A 21,086-nucleotide genomic window follows, 5' to 3' on the forward strand; every position below is an offset into this window, starting at 1 on the left:
AGAAACTTTCCAATCACAAACACTAGAAACAATATCCGTGTCTTTACTTATTTATATTTATGTATTTGTTTTGAGATGGAGTCTCACTCTGTCACCCAGGCTAGAGTGCAGTGGTGCGGTCTCGACTTACTGCAACCTCTGCCTCCCAGGTTCAAGCGATTCTCCTGCCTCAGCCTCCCAAGTAGCTGGGACTGCAGGTGTGCACCACTACACCCAGCTTATTTTTTGTGGAGATGGGGTTTCACTATATTGGCCAGACTGGTCTCAAACTCCTGAACTCAAGTGATCCGCCCACCTTGGCCTCCCAAAGTGCTGGGATTACAGGCGTGAGCCACGGTGCCCGACTAATATCCATGTCTTTTAAATTACCTAGAGTAAGTTACTTTTTGGCCAGACAAAACCTTGGCTGTTGAAATCCAGGCATCTGTCTCTGAAACATGTTACTGCCCATTTTCATCATAACAGCAACTGGAAAGTAATTCATTTAATTAAATGTCCTTTTCTCTTCCCCCCGTCCTAAAAGAGACTAGACTGTATAAAATTTGAGGCAGAAACAAACATTGGCTTCCAATAAAAAATAATTCAACTTTATTAGTATGAAATATTTTGAGATAATTTATTATATTTGTGACCCAAATGCATGATTCTCCAATATGAAAGGTGTTCAGCACAAGCATACAATCATTTAGTAAAACTGCTCTTTATGAGACCCCGAGAAAAGCTGGAGGCACTTCCTCTTTTTGGTGGAGAGAGAAGACACTACTTAATTGGCCATTTCCTTGCTGGAGTTTATTCCGATTCCCTTTTGTCTGATTCTTCCTCCTCAAACTCCACTAAAGGAGTGTGTCTGTCAGCCTGAGCACCTTCTCTGTAGAACACTTTCTTTATTGTGCCATCCTTTGGAGCCTTTATGGTATGCTGCAGAGACGTAAGACAGGGCAAATGACAGCTGCAATACTAATGAGGACTGAGTGTACACCAAGTCAAGAAAGGGAGACCAAAAATGAAAACTGTAGCCAACTTTGAGGTTTTGTCGTCTCTCAGTGCTTTCCAACGCTTTGTTGTTGTTGTTGTTGTTATTTTTAACATCACAGCACACAGGGAGAAGAGTAACACGTTGAGAGGAATTAACACTAGGACACAGCAGTAACCACTCAACAATATGACTGGGAAGCTCTGGTGTAGCTCGCAGTTCTCAACTTGAGCTTCACGTTAGAATTGCATCTAGGAAGCTTTCAACAGTTTTTTGTTGTTTGTTGTTGTTGTTGTTGTTGAGACAGAGTCTCACTCTGTCACCCAGGCTGGAGTGCAATGGCATGGTCTCAACTCACTGCAACCTCTGCCTCCCGGGTTCAAGCGGTTCTCCCACCTCAGCCTCCCAAGTAACTGGGACTACAGGTATGTGCCACCACACCTGGCTAATTTTTGTATTTTTAGTAGAGATGGGGTTTCACTATGTTAGCCAGGCTGGTCTTGAACTCCTGACCTCATGATCCACCCACCTTGGCCTCCCAAAGTGCTGGGATTACAAGTGTGAACCATTGCGCCTGGCCTTGTTGTTTGTTTTTTTAAATTGAAACGGGGTCTCGCTCTGTCACCCAGGCTGGAGTGCAGTGGCAAGATCTCAGCTCACTGCAACCTCTGCCTCCCAGGTTCAAGCAATTCTCCTGCCTCAGCCTGCCGAGTAGCTGGGATTATAGGCATGCACCACCATGCCTGGCTAATTTTTGTATTTTTAATAGAGATGGGGTCTCACCATGTTGGCCAAGCTGGTCGTGAACTCCTGACCTCAAATGATCCGCCTGCCTCGGCCTCCCAAAGTGCTGGGATTATAGGCATGAGCCACTGTGCCCGGCCCTTCAAAAGTATTGATCCTTGGGCTCTACTCCTGGAGACTGCAATTCAATGGGTCTGGGGAAGAATTTTTAAAAATCTCCCCAGGTGATTGTACACATGCTCTTTGACTTATGATGGGGTCAGGTCCAGATAAATCCAATGTAAGTTGACGAGCATATTCAACGTGTATGGTTTTGCACCATGATCAAGCTGAAAAATCCTTAATTGAACCACTGTAAGTTGAGGACTGTCTGCAATATTCAGCCAGGGCTAAGAATCGCTGACCTACCATTTGAACCATCTAAAAACCTAAACAGCTAATTTAATTTGATTGAGGTTTTCACTTTGAAACTGATGCCTGGCATCCTTGGTTTGGCCTTGGAAAATACCAACAGTTAACATTCAGTTGGATTATTGCCTGATTCCAAGCTATTGATAATTTCATTAATTTCAGAATCAGAAATGACAGGTGTAATTTCACAAAGTTAAAGTAAAACTCTTTCTACAAGAAGGATAGTTTGGTTTTGTTTCCTACAATTAATGCTTCGTCAATCATGGCTTTTCATATTTAAGGTGGTGTTAACTTACAAAATAAGGCAAAAGAACAATTAGGTATGACTGCTCCCAAAGTCCTCTTAGCAAATGAACTGATGATTTCCTTACCTCCATCTTCATGGCGATCATAACCATGAGGAAATCTCCCGCTTTCACTTTGTCTCCAGCTTTGACAAACACCTTGAGATTCAGTGTGACAGGTTAATATTTGAAAACACAGAGGTCCTAGATATGTTAATCTGCTTCGTTATAGTAACCATTTTACTATCTATATGTACTCATAACATCATGTTGCAAACCACGAATATACACAATAAAACATAAATTAAAAAAAAAAAACAACACAGAGGTCCTTTGTGTTCCATAGATTTGGTATATAAACTTACAGAGCAGAAGTAGAGCCCATGTGGTTGTGCCATCTGCCAAATGCACTGGTCAAATCAGAGACCTACAGGCCAAATGTACTGGTCAAGTCAGAGACCTACAGGCCAAATGTACTGGTCAAGTCAGAGACCTACAGGCCAAATGTACTGCTCAAATCAGAGACCTACAGGTCAAATGTACTGGTCAAATCAGAGACCTACAGGCCAAATGCACTGGTCAAGTCAGAGACCTACAGGCCAAATGTACTGGTCAAATCAGAGACCTACAGGCCAAATGTACTGGTCAAGTCAGAGACCTACAGGCCAAATGTACTGGTCAAATCAGAGACCTACAGGCCAAATGCACTGGTCAAATCAGAGACCTATAGATCAAATGTACTGGTCAAATCAGAGACCTACAGGTCAAATGTACTGGTCAAATCAGAGGCCTACAGCCCAAATGCACTGGTCAAATCAGAGACCTATAGGTCAAATGTAGTGGTCAAATCAGAGACCTATAGATCAAATGTACTGGTCAAATCAAAGACTTATAGGTCAAATGTACTGGTCAAATCAGAGGCCTACAGGTCAAATGTACTGGTCAAATCAGAGGCCTACAGGCCAAATGCACTGGTCAAATCAGAGACCTATAGGTCAAATGTACTAGTCAAATCAAAGACCTACAGTCCAAATGTACTGGTCAAATCAGAGACCTACAGCCCAAATGTACTGGTCAAATCAGAGGCCTACAGGTCAATCTGGCATTGCTGGCACTGTCGTCAATGGGTAGCACTGCTTAGTCCCCTGTCCCTACCCCCAAAACCACTTAGTTTTGCTTGAATCACATGAATATATTCCATATATTTTGAAATCCTTTCATTTGTTTCAAGAATGTAGAAACAAGACACATTGCCAGTAGGGAAGGACTAATATACTTAAATGTCTTCCCCAGACAGGGAAGAGGGATGAGGGTCTTGACTGGTTTTCTTGTTTGGGGGTTGCCTAGGGCCAAGTATAGTAAGTGTGCTTGAAGTCTTCAGAGCCCTGTGTAGTACATGTGAAGACAATCTTCATGCAACAGAATCAAACGTATTAGCAACCCCAGAAAGAGATTTCTATTTTCTTTTGTATACATATAAATGGACTCATAGATCCTATATGGTCTCACTTTCGTTTTGGTTAACATGGTTACTAAGTGGGAGACTAACAGAGCTGTGCAGAGATGCCTACACTATGAGAGGCCTGTAGGAACTGAAATCAAATGAGCTAAAGGCAGATCCAGGTCTCCTAGCTCACACCCACTTGGGGTAAATATTTCCAAAGGAGAATGGTGGCTGAAATCACCCACACTATTTAAGTAGTTATTTTCTTCTTTTTTTTTTTTTGTTCCAAGCATATACAGTTGAGTTTTTACGACTTAAATGTATTTGAGGAGACTCTACTGAACTCAAGTACATAAAAGGAGACTACAGATACTGATCTATCACCATTTGATGTTATATCAGTATGTGCTAGGGTCTAAATGTCTATATCCCTCCAGAATTCATTTGTTGAAATCCTGACCTCCAAGATGATGGTATTTGGAGGTGGGGCCTTTAGCAGGTGATTAGGTCATGAGGGATCTGGCCTCATGAATGAGATGAGTGCCCTTATGAAAGAGGCCTGAAGAGAGGTCCCTTGTCCCTTCCACCACGTGAGGACACAGAGAAAAAATGGCTGTTTTTTATGAAATCGGTAAGTAGACTCTCACCAGACACTTAATTTGCTGGTGATTTGATGGATTTCCCAGCCTCTAGAATCGTGAGAAATAAATTTCTATTGTTTAAAAGCCATCCAGTCTATGGTATTCTGTTCTAGCAGCCGGAACTGACTCAGACAGTATGGACTGCAACTGTGAATTATATACTGCATTCAACACCAAACCGTATTGTTCTTCACTGATACCAGCCTGTTACATTAACACAGATGCAACTATGTACACTAAAGAAAATGTCATTATTTCATGAAAAATTTGCTGCTATTAAATTTAACATTCAAAACCAGCTTTTTTGAATAATGCTTAATGAATGCTCAGTTTTAATCATAAAAAGACAATTTAGATTATTTGTACTTTGATGCAAATGCCTGCCTTCAAAAACAGCAGTCTTTTTCATAAATTAGGTAAATGGGTATTTTCAGTGAGGACTGTAATAAACAATTTGAATCTGTAATAGATCCTCTTATTTTTGTGAAGTGGATGCTTTCCAATGAGCAAGGTTTAGAAAGGGAAAAGGACATAAATGACAAAGTTCAACAAAGCCACGTATTAAAACTTACTGAACATCATTCTACAGATGTCTTGTGATTACCTTTTCAATGGTTCCAGTCATAGGAGCTAAGGGGCCTCCCTGAGTTCCTTGTAAGCTCACAGAAGATAAGTACTTGGGGACTGGAATGTCAATCTCAATACTTCCTTCCTAGAAACAGAAAACAAACTGAAAATGGAATCAAGATCCTATCACTATATTTTTACTAATATACCTGAGGTAATAATTGTTTCCCAGCAATTTGTTAAATATTAGTCATCATGGCCAGGCCCAGTTTACGCTTGTAAACCCGCACTTCGGGAGGCCAAGGTAGGCAGATGGCTTGAGCCCAGGAGTTCGAGACCAGCCTGGGCAACATAGCGAAACCTCATCTCTACAAAAAAATACAAAAATCAGCCCAGTGTAGTGGTACGTGTCTATAGTCCCAGCTACTTGGGAGCTGAGGCAAGAGGATCACTTGATCCTGGGAGGTAGAGGCTGCAGTAAGCTAAGACTGCACCACTGCACTCCAGCCTGGGTGACAGAGTGAGACTCTGACTCAAAAAAAAAAAAAAAAAAAAAAAATTAGTCACCATTAATACCAGGGTTCTAATCTAGCTTTATGACCTTCAGCAAATTATTAAACCCCTCTCAGCCTTGGTTTCCCATTGTAAAGGGGTAATGGTATACATGCCTCACAGTATATTAAAAGATTTAGGCTGGGCGCCATGGCTCACTCCTGTAATCCCAGCACTTTGGGAGGCCGAGGTGGGTGGATCACGAGGTCAGGGGATCGAAACCATCCTGGCTAACATGGTGAAACCCTGTCTCTACTAAAAAATACAAAAAATTAGCCGGACATGGTGGCGGGCGCCTGCAGTCCCAGCTACTCGGGAGGCTGAGGCAGTAGAGTGGAGTGAACCCGGGAGGTGGAGCTTGCAGTGAGCCGAGATGGCACCACTGCACTCCAACCTGGGCAACAGAGCAAGACTCCATCTCAAAAAATAAAATAAAAATAAAGCATTCACTGTAGACAACAAGTAGCCACTGTCTGGAAGCCATTTTCAGTAGCATCCCCATTCTCAGATGCTTAGTATGCTAGGAACTGTTTTTAACACACATACATTATGTCATTAATCATCACAACAACTCTATGAGGAAGGTACTATCATTATTATTATTTTTTAGAGGCAGGGTCTCACTCTGCCACCCAGGCTGGAGTGCAGTGGCACAATCATAGCTCACTGTAACCTTGAACTCCTGAGCCTATTAATCCTCCTGCATTAGCCTCCTGGGTTGCTAGGATTACAGGCACATACCACCATGCCTGGCTAATGTTTAAAATTTTTTGTAGAGATGGGGTTATGTTACCCAGACTGGTCTCAAACTCCTGGTCTCAAGCAATCTGCCTGCCTTGGCCTCCCAATAACAGGCACAAGCCACTGCACCTATTATTATTACTGTTACTGCTGTTATTATTACTGTTTATAGATAGGAGAACTAAAGCCCAGAGAGTTTAATGGCCAAGGTCACACAGCTGTTAAGTGGCAAAGTCAGGATTTGAACCAAAGCAGCTTCACATTTTAGAACTTGTATTCTTCACCATGCCATTATACGGCCTCTATCATCATATTACTGTAGCATAATTGGCTACGGAAAGGAATGCCTGGCAAAGTGGGATCATCCTCAACTCCATATATGGTAGTTTAATTACTAGACTACTAAAGGAATCTCATCACAAAGCACTGTGAGGCCACAGCATATTTGATAATGCATTATCCTCTTTCTGCCCAGGCAGAAGGTTAAGGACTCACTGGGCAGCAGGCTTCTAACCAAAACCATGCAAAGCCTGCCTCGGCTATCCTTTGACTGTCAACAGGCCACGAGTAATGCCATCCACCTTCCTATTGTCCACCTTCCCCACAAGGAACAACTAGTCCACAGACTCCTCTCTCAGTGGTCACCTCCTCCAAAATCACCAGGATTCCAGTTGTCAGGGGGACGGTGGGTGGGGAAAAGTGTTCAGACATCAAAGCCCTGAGATACCACCGCCCACTGAGCAGGGAGGTACGCTGTGACAAAGAAAATGCAAGGATTTGTTTCAGAATTCAGGAAGAAAATGGGTATGTGTCTATCAATGAGCATCTGTGTGAATGAGAGAAGTGAATGGGAAACTAGAGAGCGCAGGAATTTGGCAAAGAAACACAGAAAGGCGGGGGAAACTGAGGGAAAAGGGTCACAGCAGTGGTCTAAGGAAGCTGGATCTTTCTAATCTCTTTCAGTGAAATGTCTCTGGTCAGTTTTCTCCCATGCCCCAGGAGGGATATTATAAAGAAGAGACATTACCTTGGAAAATAGGTAAATAGTGTTTTCCAGGATAATCAGCTTCGCTTTACTAGCAACTCCATTAACAGAACATTTCAGGTAAGTGCAGTCTCCCTCGCTGTAAAGATCACCAAGGACTTGGAAAGTTTTATCTTCAATCTGAAAAAAATGAAAAATAAGATTTTTAAAATAAATGAACAACACTACAGAATTAATAAGATCAGAATCAATTCTTCACTATTGGTAGTTTTAAAACATAAAATATGTCTTAAACATATATAATATATATTTTTTAAAAAGTCATGGAACTTTTCCCCTATTCCTAACCAAGATACTTTACATAGAAATGACAGGAAGATAATTAAAAGGGAAAAAAAAAGTTATATAACTTATCCATAGCACCATAATGCTATAAAGGTTCATGTAAACATATAAAGATAGCATTAAAAATATGAAACAAAAATACAAATCAAGTTATGCAAAATTATTAAAATTCATTTGCATATATTACATGTTTGTAATATAAACTTATTTCTGAGTATTTGAAGTCAAATTTAGTTTTCCTGTGCCAAAGTCAGTCACCAAAAAAATGCCAGAATCACATAATTAGATGATATTCTTTTATCTTATCAACACATAGGCCCAATTCATGGGTTTCAGTTATGATTTAAGAACATAAATTAGCTGGAGATTGGCCATAATTTTGCCACTCTCAGAGACCATATGCCAAAGAACAAAGTTCACAAAGTTTCAAGGAAGCTGATAAAAGGACATGGAACCTTTCTGTTTCAAAATTTCCCTGAGGTAAAAAATCCATTTACATCTTCTCTCTCTAGTCTTCATTTCGATTCCCACAATGCTAGTATGGAAGTCACATGGCTATTCTTTTCAAATATATTACGCAGACTAAGGTGAAATAGGTCACACTGCAATATTTACACATTGGTTCTCATCTATCCTAAGTTAAATATGACATTTTACTATGCTTTGTAGCCTACTAAAACAGCCATTTGAATGTTTGTGGAATTCTTAGGACATAAAGGTTAGATTGAAAACAGTTTTGTTTAAAGATTCACGAAAACACACTTTAAAATTGTGAATGTAGTTCCATGAGCAGATTAGAACAAATTGGCAATCTACTTTACCAGCTAACAGGGACAAGAAATAATCTCAAACCAGAGGCATCAATATGAATTATAACCCTCATACCCAAGTAGGCAGACTTTCCATGGCTTTTTCTCAATCTCACAGGAAGAAAATCAATGTGTCTCAAAGTGTTGGGAGGTCTAATACATATCACTGATAAATCTGTTCTGCAGGATTTGACATCTCTTAGCTCATACTAAAAATGGTTTATTCTATTCCCTGAAGTTGTACCTTACTATAGGAATTTGATTGAATTCCCACTTTTTTTTAAACCATTTAAGCATTCCATTTTGCCAATGTAATGGTCTTCTTCTAATTGAGGATTACCATGAACTTTACACTAGAGGCTCTCAAAATATGACCTATGTGTTCCTTGGGGTCCCTAATACCCTTTTAGGGCAACCACAAAGTCATAGTAAGACTAAGAAGGCCAGGCGTGGTGGCTCACGCCTATAATCCCAGCACTTTGGGAGGCCAAGGTGGGTGGATCACCTGGGGTCGGGAGTTCGAGGCCAGCCTGACCAACATGGTGAAACTCCATCTTTACTGAAAACACAAATACCCGGGCATGGTGGTGCATGCCTGTAATCCCAGTTGGTTGGGAGGCTGAGGCAGGAGAATCGCTTGAACCTGGGAGGCGGGGATTGTGGTGAGCCGAGATCATGCCATTGCACTCCAGCCTGGGTGACAAGAGCATAACTCCTTCTCAAAAAAAAAGAAAAAAAAGATTAAGATATTATTTGTTTTTTATACTCTCATTCTCTCATAAGTACACAGTGGAATCTTCCAGAGGCTACTGAACATGTGATAATGTTATCACTCTGATGGCTCATGGAATGTGTACTTGTGATTAGGTTTTACAATTTTTTCAATTTATCCTACAACTCAACAACAACAACAACAACAAAACAACTAGATTAAGAAATTGGCAGAGGACTCGAATAGAGATTTTTCTAACAAGATATACAAATGGCCGATAAGTACATGAAAAGATGCTCAACATCATTAGTCATTATGGAAATGCAAGTCAAAGTCACAGTGAGATGCTACTACCTCACACTCATTAGTATTGCTATTATAAAACAAAAAAACAAAACCCCAGAAAATAATAAGTAGTGGCAAGGATGTGAAGAGATTGTGGCCATTGTGCACTGCTGATGGGTCTGTAAACTGCTACAGCTGCAATGGAAAACGGTATGGCGGTTCTTCAAAGAATCAGAATCACTTATATGATCTAGCAATTCCACTGCTGGATATATACCCAAAGGACAAAAAACAGGGTCTTAAAGAAATATTTGTACACCCCTGTTCATAGCAGCATTATTCACAATAGCCAAAAGCTAGAAACAACCCGAATGTTCATTAATGGCTGAATGGATAAAGAATATGTGGTATATACATACAACAGAGTATTTTTCAGCCTTAAAAAAAAACAAAAACAGAAACAGGAAATTCTCACATATGCTACACCATGGAAGAACCTTGAAGACACTGTGCCAAGTGAAATAAGCCAGTTACGAAAGGACAAATACTACATTATTCCACTTATGTCAGGTACCTAGAGTAGCCAAATTCATAGAGACAGAGAGTAGAATCGTGGTTCTCAGGGGATGGGGGAAGAAGGAACGGAGTGTCAACTGTTTAATCAGTGAGTACAGAATTTTAGTTTCACAAGAAGAAAGAAGTTCTGGAGATGGATGGTGGTGATGGTTACATATCAACTTGAATGCACTGAATGCAAATGGCTAAAATGGTAAATTCTATATTATGTGTATTTCACAATTAAAAAATAATATATTTTCTCAGTTAAATTGTCTAAATGGTAAATATCAAGAGATATAATTACCACAAACAAAAGTGCTCTGGTGGGTATTTTAAAGAGTGTACAGGGTTCCTGAGACAAAAAATTTGAAAACTGCTGCTTTTGATGTAAATACATGCACATACTTTAGGGGCTTGTGAATGTCTGATTCGAGCTTTTACTTTTTACCAAGTTTTTATTCTTAAAGGAATCACAGCCCGAGTAAACAATCAGAAACTGTATAGGGGGTAATTTCCCCAAATTGGGTCTGAAATAAAAGCATAAGATATTCTCTTAAGTACAGTCATAATAGTCAAAGGCTTAAGCGAAATCAGAGAGTGAAAGAAGACCCTATTCAATCTAAAAGCGGTCAGATTCAGCTCTGCACTGTAGAACAAAACCAGTAAGGCTTACCTGCATGCTATAAGACCCATCACGGTTATACGTTACAGCTATGGCTACATCTTTATGGAAAAAGGGAAAAAAATGAAGAAAAATTAGAAAACATTCATTGATTCAATAACTGAGATATAAAGAATCTCACTCTCAACCTAAAGACAACCAACTATTCAAAGGAAAATCAACATCTTTGAACTTCTTGGAAATAAAGTATTTTGTTAGAAAAGCATCTGTCAAGCTAGTACCAATAAAGATGAATTTCAAACTTTTCTTTTTTAAAATGGAATTTCAGGGGTTTTATTTTTATTTTGATTTAAGACAGGATCTCACTCTGTCACCCTGGCTGGACTGCAGTGGTGCAATCACGGCTCACCACAGCCTTAACCTCCTGGGGTCAGGTGATCCCCTCACCTCAGCCTCCCAAGTAGCTGGGACTACAGGCATGCCACCACGCCCAGCTAATTGTTTTATTTTTTGTAGAGATGAGGTTTCACCATATTGCCCAGCCTGGTCTTGAACTCCTGGACTCAAGTGATCCATCTGCCTGAGCCTCCCAAAGTGCTGGAATTACAGGCATGAGTCACCACATCCAGCCTTGAGTTTTAGATATTTTAAGGTTGTCGAACATTTTACATATTTTTCCCTCAACAAAAAGGCTGCAGTATTATAATTTTTAAAATGCAGGCCAGGTGTGGCGGCTCATGCCTGTAATCCCAGCACTTTGGGGGGCCAAGGAGCAGGGATCGCGAAGTCAGGAGTTTGAGACCAGCCTGACCAACATGGTGAAACCCCGTCTCTACTACAAATACAAAAATGAGCCAAGTGTGGTGGCACGTGCCTGTAATCCTAGCTACTCAGGAGGCTGAGGCAGGAGAACAGCTTGAACTCATGAGGTGGAGGTTGCAGTGAGCCGAAATCACACCACTGCACTCCAGCCTGGGTGACATGGGTGACAGAGTGAGGCTCCATTTCAAGAAAAAAAAAAAATGCAATGAATTGGTAAACAGAAGTTTTTGGTTCAGAATGGAATCTGCCACCTGATCACCTCTGTCATCTTGACTCACTAAATCTCGGAGTCTTGATTTTCTGAGCCATTAAATGGGTATAAAAATGTAACAATTATTAAATAAATGTGAAAATGCTTTATAAATGGTAAGACTATATACACCTAATAAATTATTCATGTTACAGGCACATCTCACTTTATTGCACACTCTGCAGATACTATGTTTTTTACATATTGAGTTTGTGGCAACACCATGTCAAGCATACTTTTCCAACAGCATGTGCTCACTTCGTGTCTCTATGTCACATTTTTGTAATTCTTACAATATTTAAAACTTTTAAATTATTGTATCTGTGATGGTCATCTGTGATCTCTGATATTACTACTATAATTGTTTTATGGTGCCTCAATCTGCGCCCATGTAAGATAGAGAACTTCCTCAATCAATATTGTGTGTGTTCTTACTGCTCTACTGACCAGCCATTCCCGTCTCTCTCCCTCTCTATGGGTCTCCCTATTCCCTGAGACAATATAATATTGAAATTAGACTAATTAATAATCCTACAATGGCCTATAAGTGGTCAAATGAAGAGTTACATGTCTCCCACTTAAATCAAAAGCTAGAAATGATTAAGTTTAGTGAGGAAGGAATGTCAAAAGCTGAGATAAGCCAAAAGTTAGGCTTCTGGTGCCAAACCACCAAGTTGTGAATGCAAAGGAAAAGTTCTTGAAGGAAGTTAAAAGTGCTACTCCAGTAAACACACGAATGATAAAAAGGTGAAATAGCTGGGCTGGGAGCAGTGACTCACGCCTGTAATCCCAGTACTTTGGGAGGCCAAAGCAGGACTGCTTGAGCCTGGGAGTTTGAGACCACCCTAGCAAACAAAGCAAGACCCCATCTCTAAAATAATAATAATGATAATAATAAATACTGTGAAACAGCCTTGTTGCTGATATGGAGAAAGTTTTAGTGGTCTGGATAGAAGATCAAACCAGCCACAACATTCCCTTAAGCCAAAGTCAATCCAGAGCAAGGCCTTAACTCTCTTCAATTCAGTTAAGGCCAAGAGAAGTGAGGAAGCTGCAGAAAAAATATTTGAAGCTAGCAGAGGCTGGTTCATGACATTCAAGATAAAGCAGAAAGTGCTGATGGACGAGCTGCAGCAAGTTATCCAGGAGATCTAGCTAAGATAATTGATAAATGTGGCTACAAAAAACAACAGACTTTTAATGGAGACAAAACAGTCTCTATTGGAGGAAGATGCCATCTAGGACTTTCATAGCTGGAGAGGAGAAGTCAATACCTGGTTTCAAAGCTTCAAAGGACAGGCTGACTCTCTTTCTAGGGGTTAATGCAGCCAGTGACTTTAAGTTGAATTAAATGCTCATTTACCATTCTGAAAATCCTAGGGCCTTTAAGAATGATGCTAAATCTACTTGTGCCCTATAAATGAAACAACAAAGCCTGGACGACAGCACTTCTGTTTACATCATGGTTTACTGAATATTTTAAGCCCACTGTTGAGACCTACTCAATAGTGCTCAGATAAAAAGATTCCTTTCAAAATATTATCACTCAATGACAATGCACGTAGTCACCACCCAAGGGCTCTGATGGAGATATACAAGGAGATTAATGTTTTCATGTCTGCTCACACAACATCCTTTCTGCAGCCCATGGATCAAGGAATAATTTCAACTCTCTTTTTTTTTTTTTTTTTTTTTTTTTTGAGACGGAGTCTCGCTCTGTCGCCCAGGCTGGAGTGCAGTGGCGTGATCTCGGCTCACTGCAAGCTCCACCTCCTGGGTTCACGCCATTCTCCTGCCTCAGCCTCTCCAAGTAGCTGGGACTACAGGCGCCCGCCACCACGCCCGGCTAATTTTTTTTGTATTTTTAGTAGAGACGGGGTTTCACCGTGGTCTCGATCTCCTGACCTCGTGATCCCCCCGCCTCGGCCTCCCAAAGTGCTGGGATTACAAGCATGAGCCACCACGCCCGGCCCATAATTTCAACTTTCAAGTCTTATTAAGAAATATATTTTGTAAGGCAATAGCTGCCATACATTGTGAGTCTTCTGATGGATCTGGGCAAAGTAAATTGAAAACCTTCTACATGCCATTAAGAACATTTGTGATTCATAGAAGGAGGTCGAATTATCAACATTTGTAACAAGAGTTTAGAAGACGTTAATGACCCATGGATGACTTTCTGAAGATGTGACTGAATTGCTGCATCTCAACAGCACTGCAGGCTGCAGAGAAATCTTTCATGAAAGGAAGAGTCAGCAGATGCAGCAAACCTCCTTGGTGTCTTATTTTATGAAAACTGCTACAGTCACCCCAATCTTGAGCAACTGCCACTATAAATCAATCACAGCCATTAACATTGAGGCAAGACCCTTTGCCAGCAACAAGATTACAACTCACTGGAGGCTTAGATAATCATTAGCATTTTTTTTTTTTTTTAGCCATAAAGCATTTCTAATTAAGGTATATACATTGTTTTTATTTAGACATAATGTCATTGGCACACAATAAAGTATAATATAAACATAACTTTTATATGCACGAGGAAACCAAAAACTTTGCCTCACTTTATTGCAGTGGTCTGGAACCAAACCTGCAACGACTCCAGAGTATGCCTAGATTACATGAGTATGGAACTGGTTGACTATCCGAGGAGATGAAAACCTAAAGTTTTGTGGGGTAGAGTATATAGATCAAAATCAATTTGTCTGCTTCTGATACTTCAATGATCATTTTGATGCTGCCAGCTCAAATCTGTTTCCAGCCCCGACATTCCTTCTCCAGGTGACCTCTGATGATTATTATCATTATCAGCTGGATGCTCCACTGGCAACTTAAGATGAACACGGCAGGGCCAACAAATCATCTTATCCCTCTACCTTCTTCTCCTCCAGACCTGTGAGCTCCCTGACTGGCACCCCGATGCTCCTTGTCATCCAGGCTTAACACCTGTCATCCTTGCCTCATCCTCCTTTGTTTTCCACATGCAACATCCTTGCCTCGTACTCCTTTGCTTTCCACATGCAACAGTTTCCACTGCTGGGTTCTGTGAAACATGGCCTCTAGTAGCAAAGAATAACTTGCAGGCCTTGAATACTTAAAATAGTTGGTCATTCTCACTGAGGTCACTAGAAGTTGCTTCTGCTTTAGACTCATAAATGCTTCTGGCATCTTATTTTTTTTTCCTGTTAAAAACTTTTTATTTTATAAATAGGGACAGTTACTACAAAGCTGCCTAATTCTTCCCTGTCCTATGCATCTCTTCCTTCCATTCCTGCTGCTCTACCCTGCCTCGGGCCCCACGGCCTCAGGCCTGGCTGAATCTGAGGAGGTCCTCTGGGGTCTTCCTGCTTCTCATCTCAATAGTCAGAGCTGATGTCCTGACTCCATTCCAAATACTTGGCCTGATATGGAGGCCTCACCCTCTCAGTCTTATTTCCTACCATTCTCCTCCATGGACGGCCTGATGCTCCACCCAAATAGGAAAGTGGGACAATTAACATTCCCTAGGTCTGGGGAGGTGGCTCACACCTGTAATCCCAGTACTTTGGGAGGCCGAGTTGGGCGGATCGCCTGAGGTCAGGAATTCGAGACCAGCCTGGCCAACATGGTGAAACCCCATCTCTACTAAAAACACAAAAATTAGCTGGGCGTGGTGGCACACACCTATAGTCCCAGCTACTTGGGAGGCTGAGGCAGGAGAATCGCTTGAACCTGGGAGGCAGAGGTTGCAGTGAGCCGAGATCACACCACTGCACTCCTGCCTGAGCGACAGAATGAGAGACTCTGTGTCAAAACAAAACAACAAAAAAACATACACACAAAAAAACATTCCCCATGTATGCCCCCAGCTTTCCCTGCACTGTGGCTCTATGCTCACGCTTCTCCTTCACTACGCTGCCGGTGCCCTGCCACAGCACAGAAACCCCATTGCCCATTCACATCAGGCTCACTGTCCTTGGGAAGAGTTGGCCTGGGCAGCGTAATTTCTCCCTCCTCTGAACATTTAGCCTTCTGCATACAAAACACCCACTATGATTCTCTCCTTATCCTGGTTTATAAAGAGTGATTTTCCTCTCTATCAGTTGTTTCAGAAAAATTATCAAAATAAAAATATTCACAAAAGTCAAATACTAAAGTACAGGAACTCCAGGGCCCACACTCTTGCCCATTACGCTCTCCAGCTTCTCAACATACACACTTCCAAATGGCAAATTCCTTAACAGAAAACAAGCAGGGACAAAGACATTTCCTTCTCTTCTCCACATCACTTGGCATGTTTTATCAAAAACTTTGTACTGAATGTATGAATGAATAAAACTCTCCACCCTATATCATGTCAACAGGCTTTTACTCTTCTTATCAGAAAGTGCCTCCAGTTACACCACAGCCATTTTCTTTGAATTTATAAAATATGACATGTATTTAACTGGCGTGAATGCCAACAGATCACAGTAAAGACATTACCAAAAAAACTCCTGCCCTAGATATCTCTTGGCACCCACAAGAGGACCTTAAACATCCTCTCATGCATTTAGTAAGGTATCAAGTGTGGCACCTGCAGTATTAGGTCAGCACATGTATCCTGGAGTGTGGGTTCAAACCCTGACTCCACCAATTACTTCTGGTGTGACTTCTGGAAAATTACTAATCTCTCTCAGCCTTGACCTTGGCTTAGAGAGATTAGTAATTTATAAAGTTCACACTAATAATAACACCAATCTCATTGGCCTGTTCTGAAAATGCAAATGAAACAATCTTTTGGAAACTGTTTAATACAGTATCTGACATATACCAAATACTCAATAAATCTTAGCTATTATTATCATTGAGTTTGGGCAGGGTTCTGTGAAACATGGCCTCTAGTAGCAAAGTAAGAATAGCTTGCAAGCCTTGAATACTTAAAATAGTTGGTCATTCTCATTGTGGTCACTAGAAGTTGCTTCTGCTTTGGACTCATAAATGCTTCTGGCATTTTTTTTTTTTTTTTTTTTGAGACAGGGTCCCGCTCTGTGGCCCAGGCTGGAGTGCAGTGGTGCAATCTCGGCTCACTGCAAGCTCTGCCTCCCGGGTTCACGCCATTCTCCTGCCTCAGCCTCCTGAGTAGCTGGGACTACAGGCGCCCGCCACCACGCCTGGCTAATTTTTTGTATTTTTAGTAGAGACAGGGTTTCACTGTGTTAGCCAGGATGGTCTCCATCTCCTGACCTCGTGATCCACCTGCCTTGGCCTCCCAAAGTACTGGGATTACAGGCGTGAGCCACCGCACCCGGTGCTTCTGGTATCTTATTTTTTTTTCCTTTTTAAAAATTTTTATTTTATAAATAGGGACAGGATCTCACTATGTCACCTAGGCTGATCTCGAATTCCTGCCCTCAAGCAATCCTCCCGCCTTGGCTTCCCAAAGTGCTGAGATTACAGGTGTGGGCCACTGTGGCCGACCTGGTCTCTTAAGCTTCCTGTTTCATGCATTCTATTTAATTGTGGTCATTGCTTATTAGCATTTTTTGGAGACTTAGCTATGTAACATTTTCTGAAAGCTGTTACATACAGACTTGGATTATTTTCATAGAATATTGCCAAATGGGTGTAGTGAACAGCAATCATGTTGGCTTTTCAATTATGTATTTATTTTTTCATGAAAACTTTTTTTAATTCCAAAAAATGCAACATACTTCAAATCGGTGTTTGGTGCTTTAGTGAAGAGCCATGCCAAGTACACAGTTGGCTTATATGAATTACAATCACATATGTAATTCTTCTGTTCAATTCAGGTTGAAGAAGCCAGTGAAACTTTACCGCTTTTGATATTTGTATTTAGCATACAGGAGTCTAGAGTAAGATACTTCCAGATTTGGGGGGTTGTATTTTTTAGGATGAAATGAGCATAAATGGATGGGTTAACCATTTGCAGAATGCTACTATATAAAGATGTTTGCAAATTTTTGTTATAAAGGCTTGACAATATGCCCAATGCACTTAAGATAATGACCATCTAGACTCAGGATTGAAAAATAACTGAAGAGCTGTAACCCAATCAACTTGTGTGATTGAACAAAATATTTGTTACTGGCTGGCACGGTGGCTCATGCCTGTAATCCCAGCACTTTGTGAGGCTGAGGTGGGTGGATCATGAGGTCAGGAGATCAAGACCATCCTGGCTAAAACGGTGAAACCCTGTCTCTACTAAAAATACAAAAACTTAGCCAGGCGTGGTGGTGGGTGCCTGTAGTCTCAGCTGCTCGGGAGGCTGAGGCATGAGAATGGCATGAACCCGGGAGGTGAAGCTTGCAGTGAGCTAAGATCATGCCACTGCACTCCTGCCTGGGCAACAGAGCGAGAGTCTCTGTCAAAAAAAAAAAAAAAATTTGTTACTGGGTGAGTGTCTTCATAGAGGTGAAGTAAAAAAGATTTTCCTCTGTCCAAGGAAGAGGGTTGTGTGATCAGCTGGCAAAAGTATTCTGCTCTACCTGGGAGGCATATTTTTATAACAGAACTGTCACACTTCAATGACATGTCACATTCAAGGTTAGCCAGGACTCTGAGCTCTGACTCTGCCCATTGGGCCTCCCATGAAAACTGTCTCACAGCAGAAGGGATACATTGACCAGCTATCATAGAATTCTGGTCCTGCTGCTACACTGCTCCAGCCAAAAGTTTATAAACTGCCTTCTGGCTTAAGCATCAGCCTCTTTTGACTTCAGTTAAAGAAAATCAGTCCCTAAGTTGAGTCAACTCAAATTAGTTTACAATCAAAAATCAATTTTCTACTGGAAAAGTGGTGGAAACAGCCTAAGAGTCAATGTCACAAACAGTGGGTGTGAATCCTGGTTCTGCCACTCACTAGCCTTGACTAAACTACTTCACTTCTGTGCCTTATCATCCATGCTTTCATCATCCATACGTGGGTATAACAGCGACTCCCCCTCATTTATGTTGTGAAGATAAAAACTTACATCAGATAAGGCACTTAATAAATTACAGCTCTGCAGTGACCCACTTCCACCTGAAACCCCTGAAACACTGTGTGAGCAGTGGGTAATCGTCCCTCTCTGACACAGTTTTGAAAACTGTTTTTCTTATTTAAAAGTAATACATTCTCGCTGCAGAAAAATTGCAAAGCAAAAAAAAAAGTACAAAGAATTGGGGAAAAAGAGGTTTTTTTGGGCATATTTCTAACATTCTGGCATATTTCATTTCAGCTGTTTTGCCACGTTTATTTTATGACATATTTTTAGAATATTTACAAAATATTTAAAAAGTCCAAAGAAGAAAAGCAAATACCATCAACTCTATTACCCAGAGCCAATCAACTCTATTATATTGGCATACTTCCTTCCAATGTTTAGCCTAGGCATTTAAAAAATGTAACTGACTGATCATGGCCAGGCTGGAATCCTCTTTTTCAGATTAATGTGATACATTTCTATGACTCACATTTCTCTTTTAATGAAACATTACTTACTGTTTTTACCATCTTTAAGAGTCACGTTTCTGGTATAAGAGATATTCAGTCTTCTTCCACTGCTAGACGAAAATGGAGAGAATTGATCTAGAAAAAATTTAAAATTCAGTAACAAACTTATGAGTATCAAGCCTATGAAATTTACACCTTACAAAAGAAAACATAAAATGCAAGTCCTGGCCAGGCACGGTGGCTCATGCCTGTAATCCCAGCACTTTGGGAGGCCGAGGCAGGCAGATCACAAGGTCAGGAGATCGAGACCATCCTAGCTAACATGGTGAAACCCCATCTCTACTAACAATACAAAAAAATTAGCCAGGCATGGTAACGGGCACCTGTAGTCCCAGCTATTCAGGAGGCTGAGGCAGGAGAATGGCGTGAACCCAGGGGGCGGAGCATGCAGTGAGCCGAGATCACGCCACTGCACTCCAGCCTGGGCAACAGAGCGAGACTCCGTCTCAAAAAAAAACAAAAAAAAAACGCAAGTCCTAAACTGACAGCTCAGATGTGCTTTTTTTGTTCTTCTTGTTGTTTTAGGTTTAAAGGGATACTTTTGTTTACATCTTACAAAATTTCATATGAAAAATTCTAGCTTCTATTTAAGAATCTGAATATTTGCAACCTAAACTCTAATCCCACAGTGGCATAAACTGTACCACGGTCACCCCCTTTTGATGGGGCAAATTCATTCCAGGTCACCAAAGTCTCTACTACTCACTATTTTTCTTTCACCTGGCCTCTTTTACTCTTTTATGTTGTTGGCCCAGCCCTTGTAGCCTTTTTTTTTTTTTTTTGAGACGAGTCTCGTTCTATTGCCCAGGATGGAGTGCAGTGGCATGATCTCGGCTCACTGCAACCTCTACCTCCTGGGTTCAAGTGATTCTCCTGCCTCAGCCTCCTGAGTAGCTGGGATTACAGGTGCGTGCCACCACAGCCAGCTAATTTTTGTATTTTTAGTGGAGACGGGGTTTCACCATGTTGGCCAGGCTTGTCTCAAACTCCTGACCTTAAGTGATCCATCCGCCCTGGGCCTCTCAAAGTGTTGGGATTACAGGCGTGAGCCACCGCACCTGGCCCCTTATAGGCATTTGGGTGTATATCCTCTATTGGACAATATCCAGGAGCTTCAGCATAGCTAAGCTGATGCAATTTATTCTGAACCTCATATCTGTACCAATTATAAACTTTTAAAAGGAAGGTCACAGTAAGAGAACACTCCATTCTAAAAATGTTAAGTTCAGGCTCAGGAATATCACATGGGACATATTTAGATGCATTTTCATTCAATGTAAAAGGATAAAATGAGGACAGAGCACAAATCTTCTAAAGATGTAGTTTTCAGGACTTAAAACATTTTACATTTTAAGCTTTCAATACAGCTATCTTGAATGAATCTAAATGAATTTAGAAATTAAAGATTCTAATGATAGGATCCTATAATAATACGGGTTCAGTATCTCTTATGCAAAATTCTTGGGACCAGAAGTGTTTTGAATTTCAGATTTTTTTTTTTTTATTTTGGATTATTTGCATTATATTTAACTGGCTTAGTACCCCTGATCCAAGTATCTGGAATCTGAAATGTTCCAATGAGCATTTCCTTTGAGCATCATGTTAGTGCTGAAAAAGCTTCCGATTCTGGAGCATTTTGGATTTGGGGATTTGGGATGGTCAAACTGTATAGGGTAATATAATAATTACCAATAAGAGAAAAATAGATCAGATTTTTAAAAATTCTGTTTGCTCCGAAAGTCAGAGCTAGCCTGAAATGCAAAAAGTATGTGAGCCCTGAGATTCTGTATCAGTTTAAAGGGCAGAACTTTTTTTTTTTTTTGAATACTTTCAGTTCTAGGGTACATGTGCACAATGTGCAGGTTTG

General features: G+C 40.9%; 1 protein-coding gene across 6 annotated transcripts in view; it reads right to left on the reverse strand.

Annotated features, from left to right (window-relative positions):
* Positions 1-560: 560 nt before the first annotated feature.
* The window catches only part of MCCC1 (methylcrotonoyl-CoA carboxylase 1), a 91,210-nt gene continuing 70,684 nt past the window's right edge, over positions 561-21,086 (reverse strand). For 4 of the 6 annotated variants that reach the window (XM_030822873.1, XM_030822872.1, XM_030822874.1 and 1 more), the window contains 6 exons: positions 19,208-19,294; positions 10,725-10,774; positions 7,385-7,522; positions 5,102-5,209; positions 2,500-2,571; positions 561-918 (listed from right to left, as the gene is read on the reverse strand). In XM_030822873.1, the coding sequence (XP_030678733.1) occupies positions 790-918; positions 2,500-2,571; positions 5,102-5,209; positions 7,385-7,522; positions 10,725-10,774; positions 19,208-19,294 (584 nt within the window). In that variant the 3' untranslated portion in view covers positions 561-789. Of the gene's footprint in view, positions 919-2,481; positions 2,840-5,101; positions 5,210-7,384; positions 7,523-10,724; positions 10,775-19,207; positions 19,295-21,086 lie in introns of those variants that run through there. The other 2 variants (XR_004032353.1, XM_030822871.1) reach the window with 2 other exon arrangements.

This window comes from Nomascus leucogenys, chromosome 11 (genome assembly GCF_006542625.1).
Source record: "Nomascus leucogenys isolate Asia chromosome 11, Asia_NLE_v1, whole genome shotgun sequence".
Taxonomy (NCBI): domain Eukaryota; kingdom Metazoa; phylum Chordata; class Mammalia; order Primates; family Hylobatidae; genus Nomascus; species Nomascus leucogenys.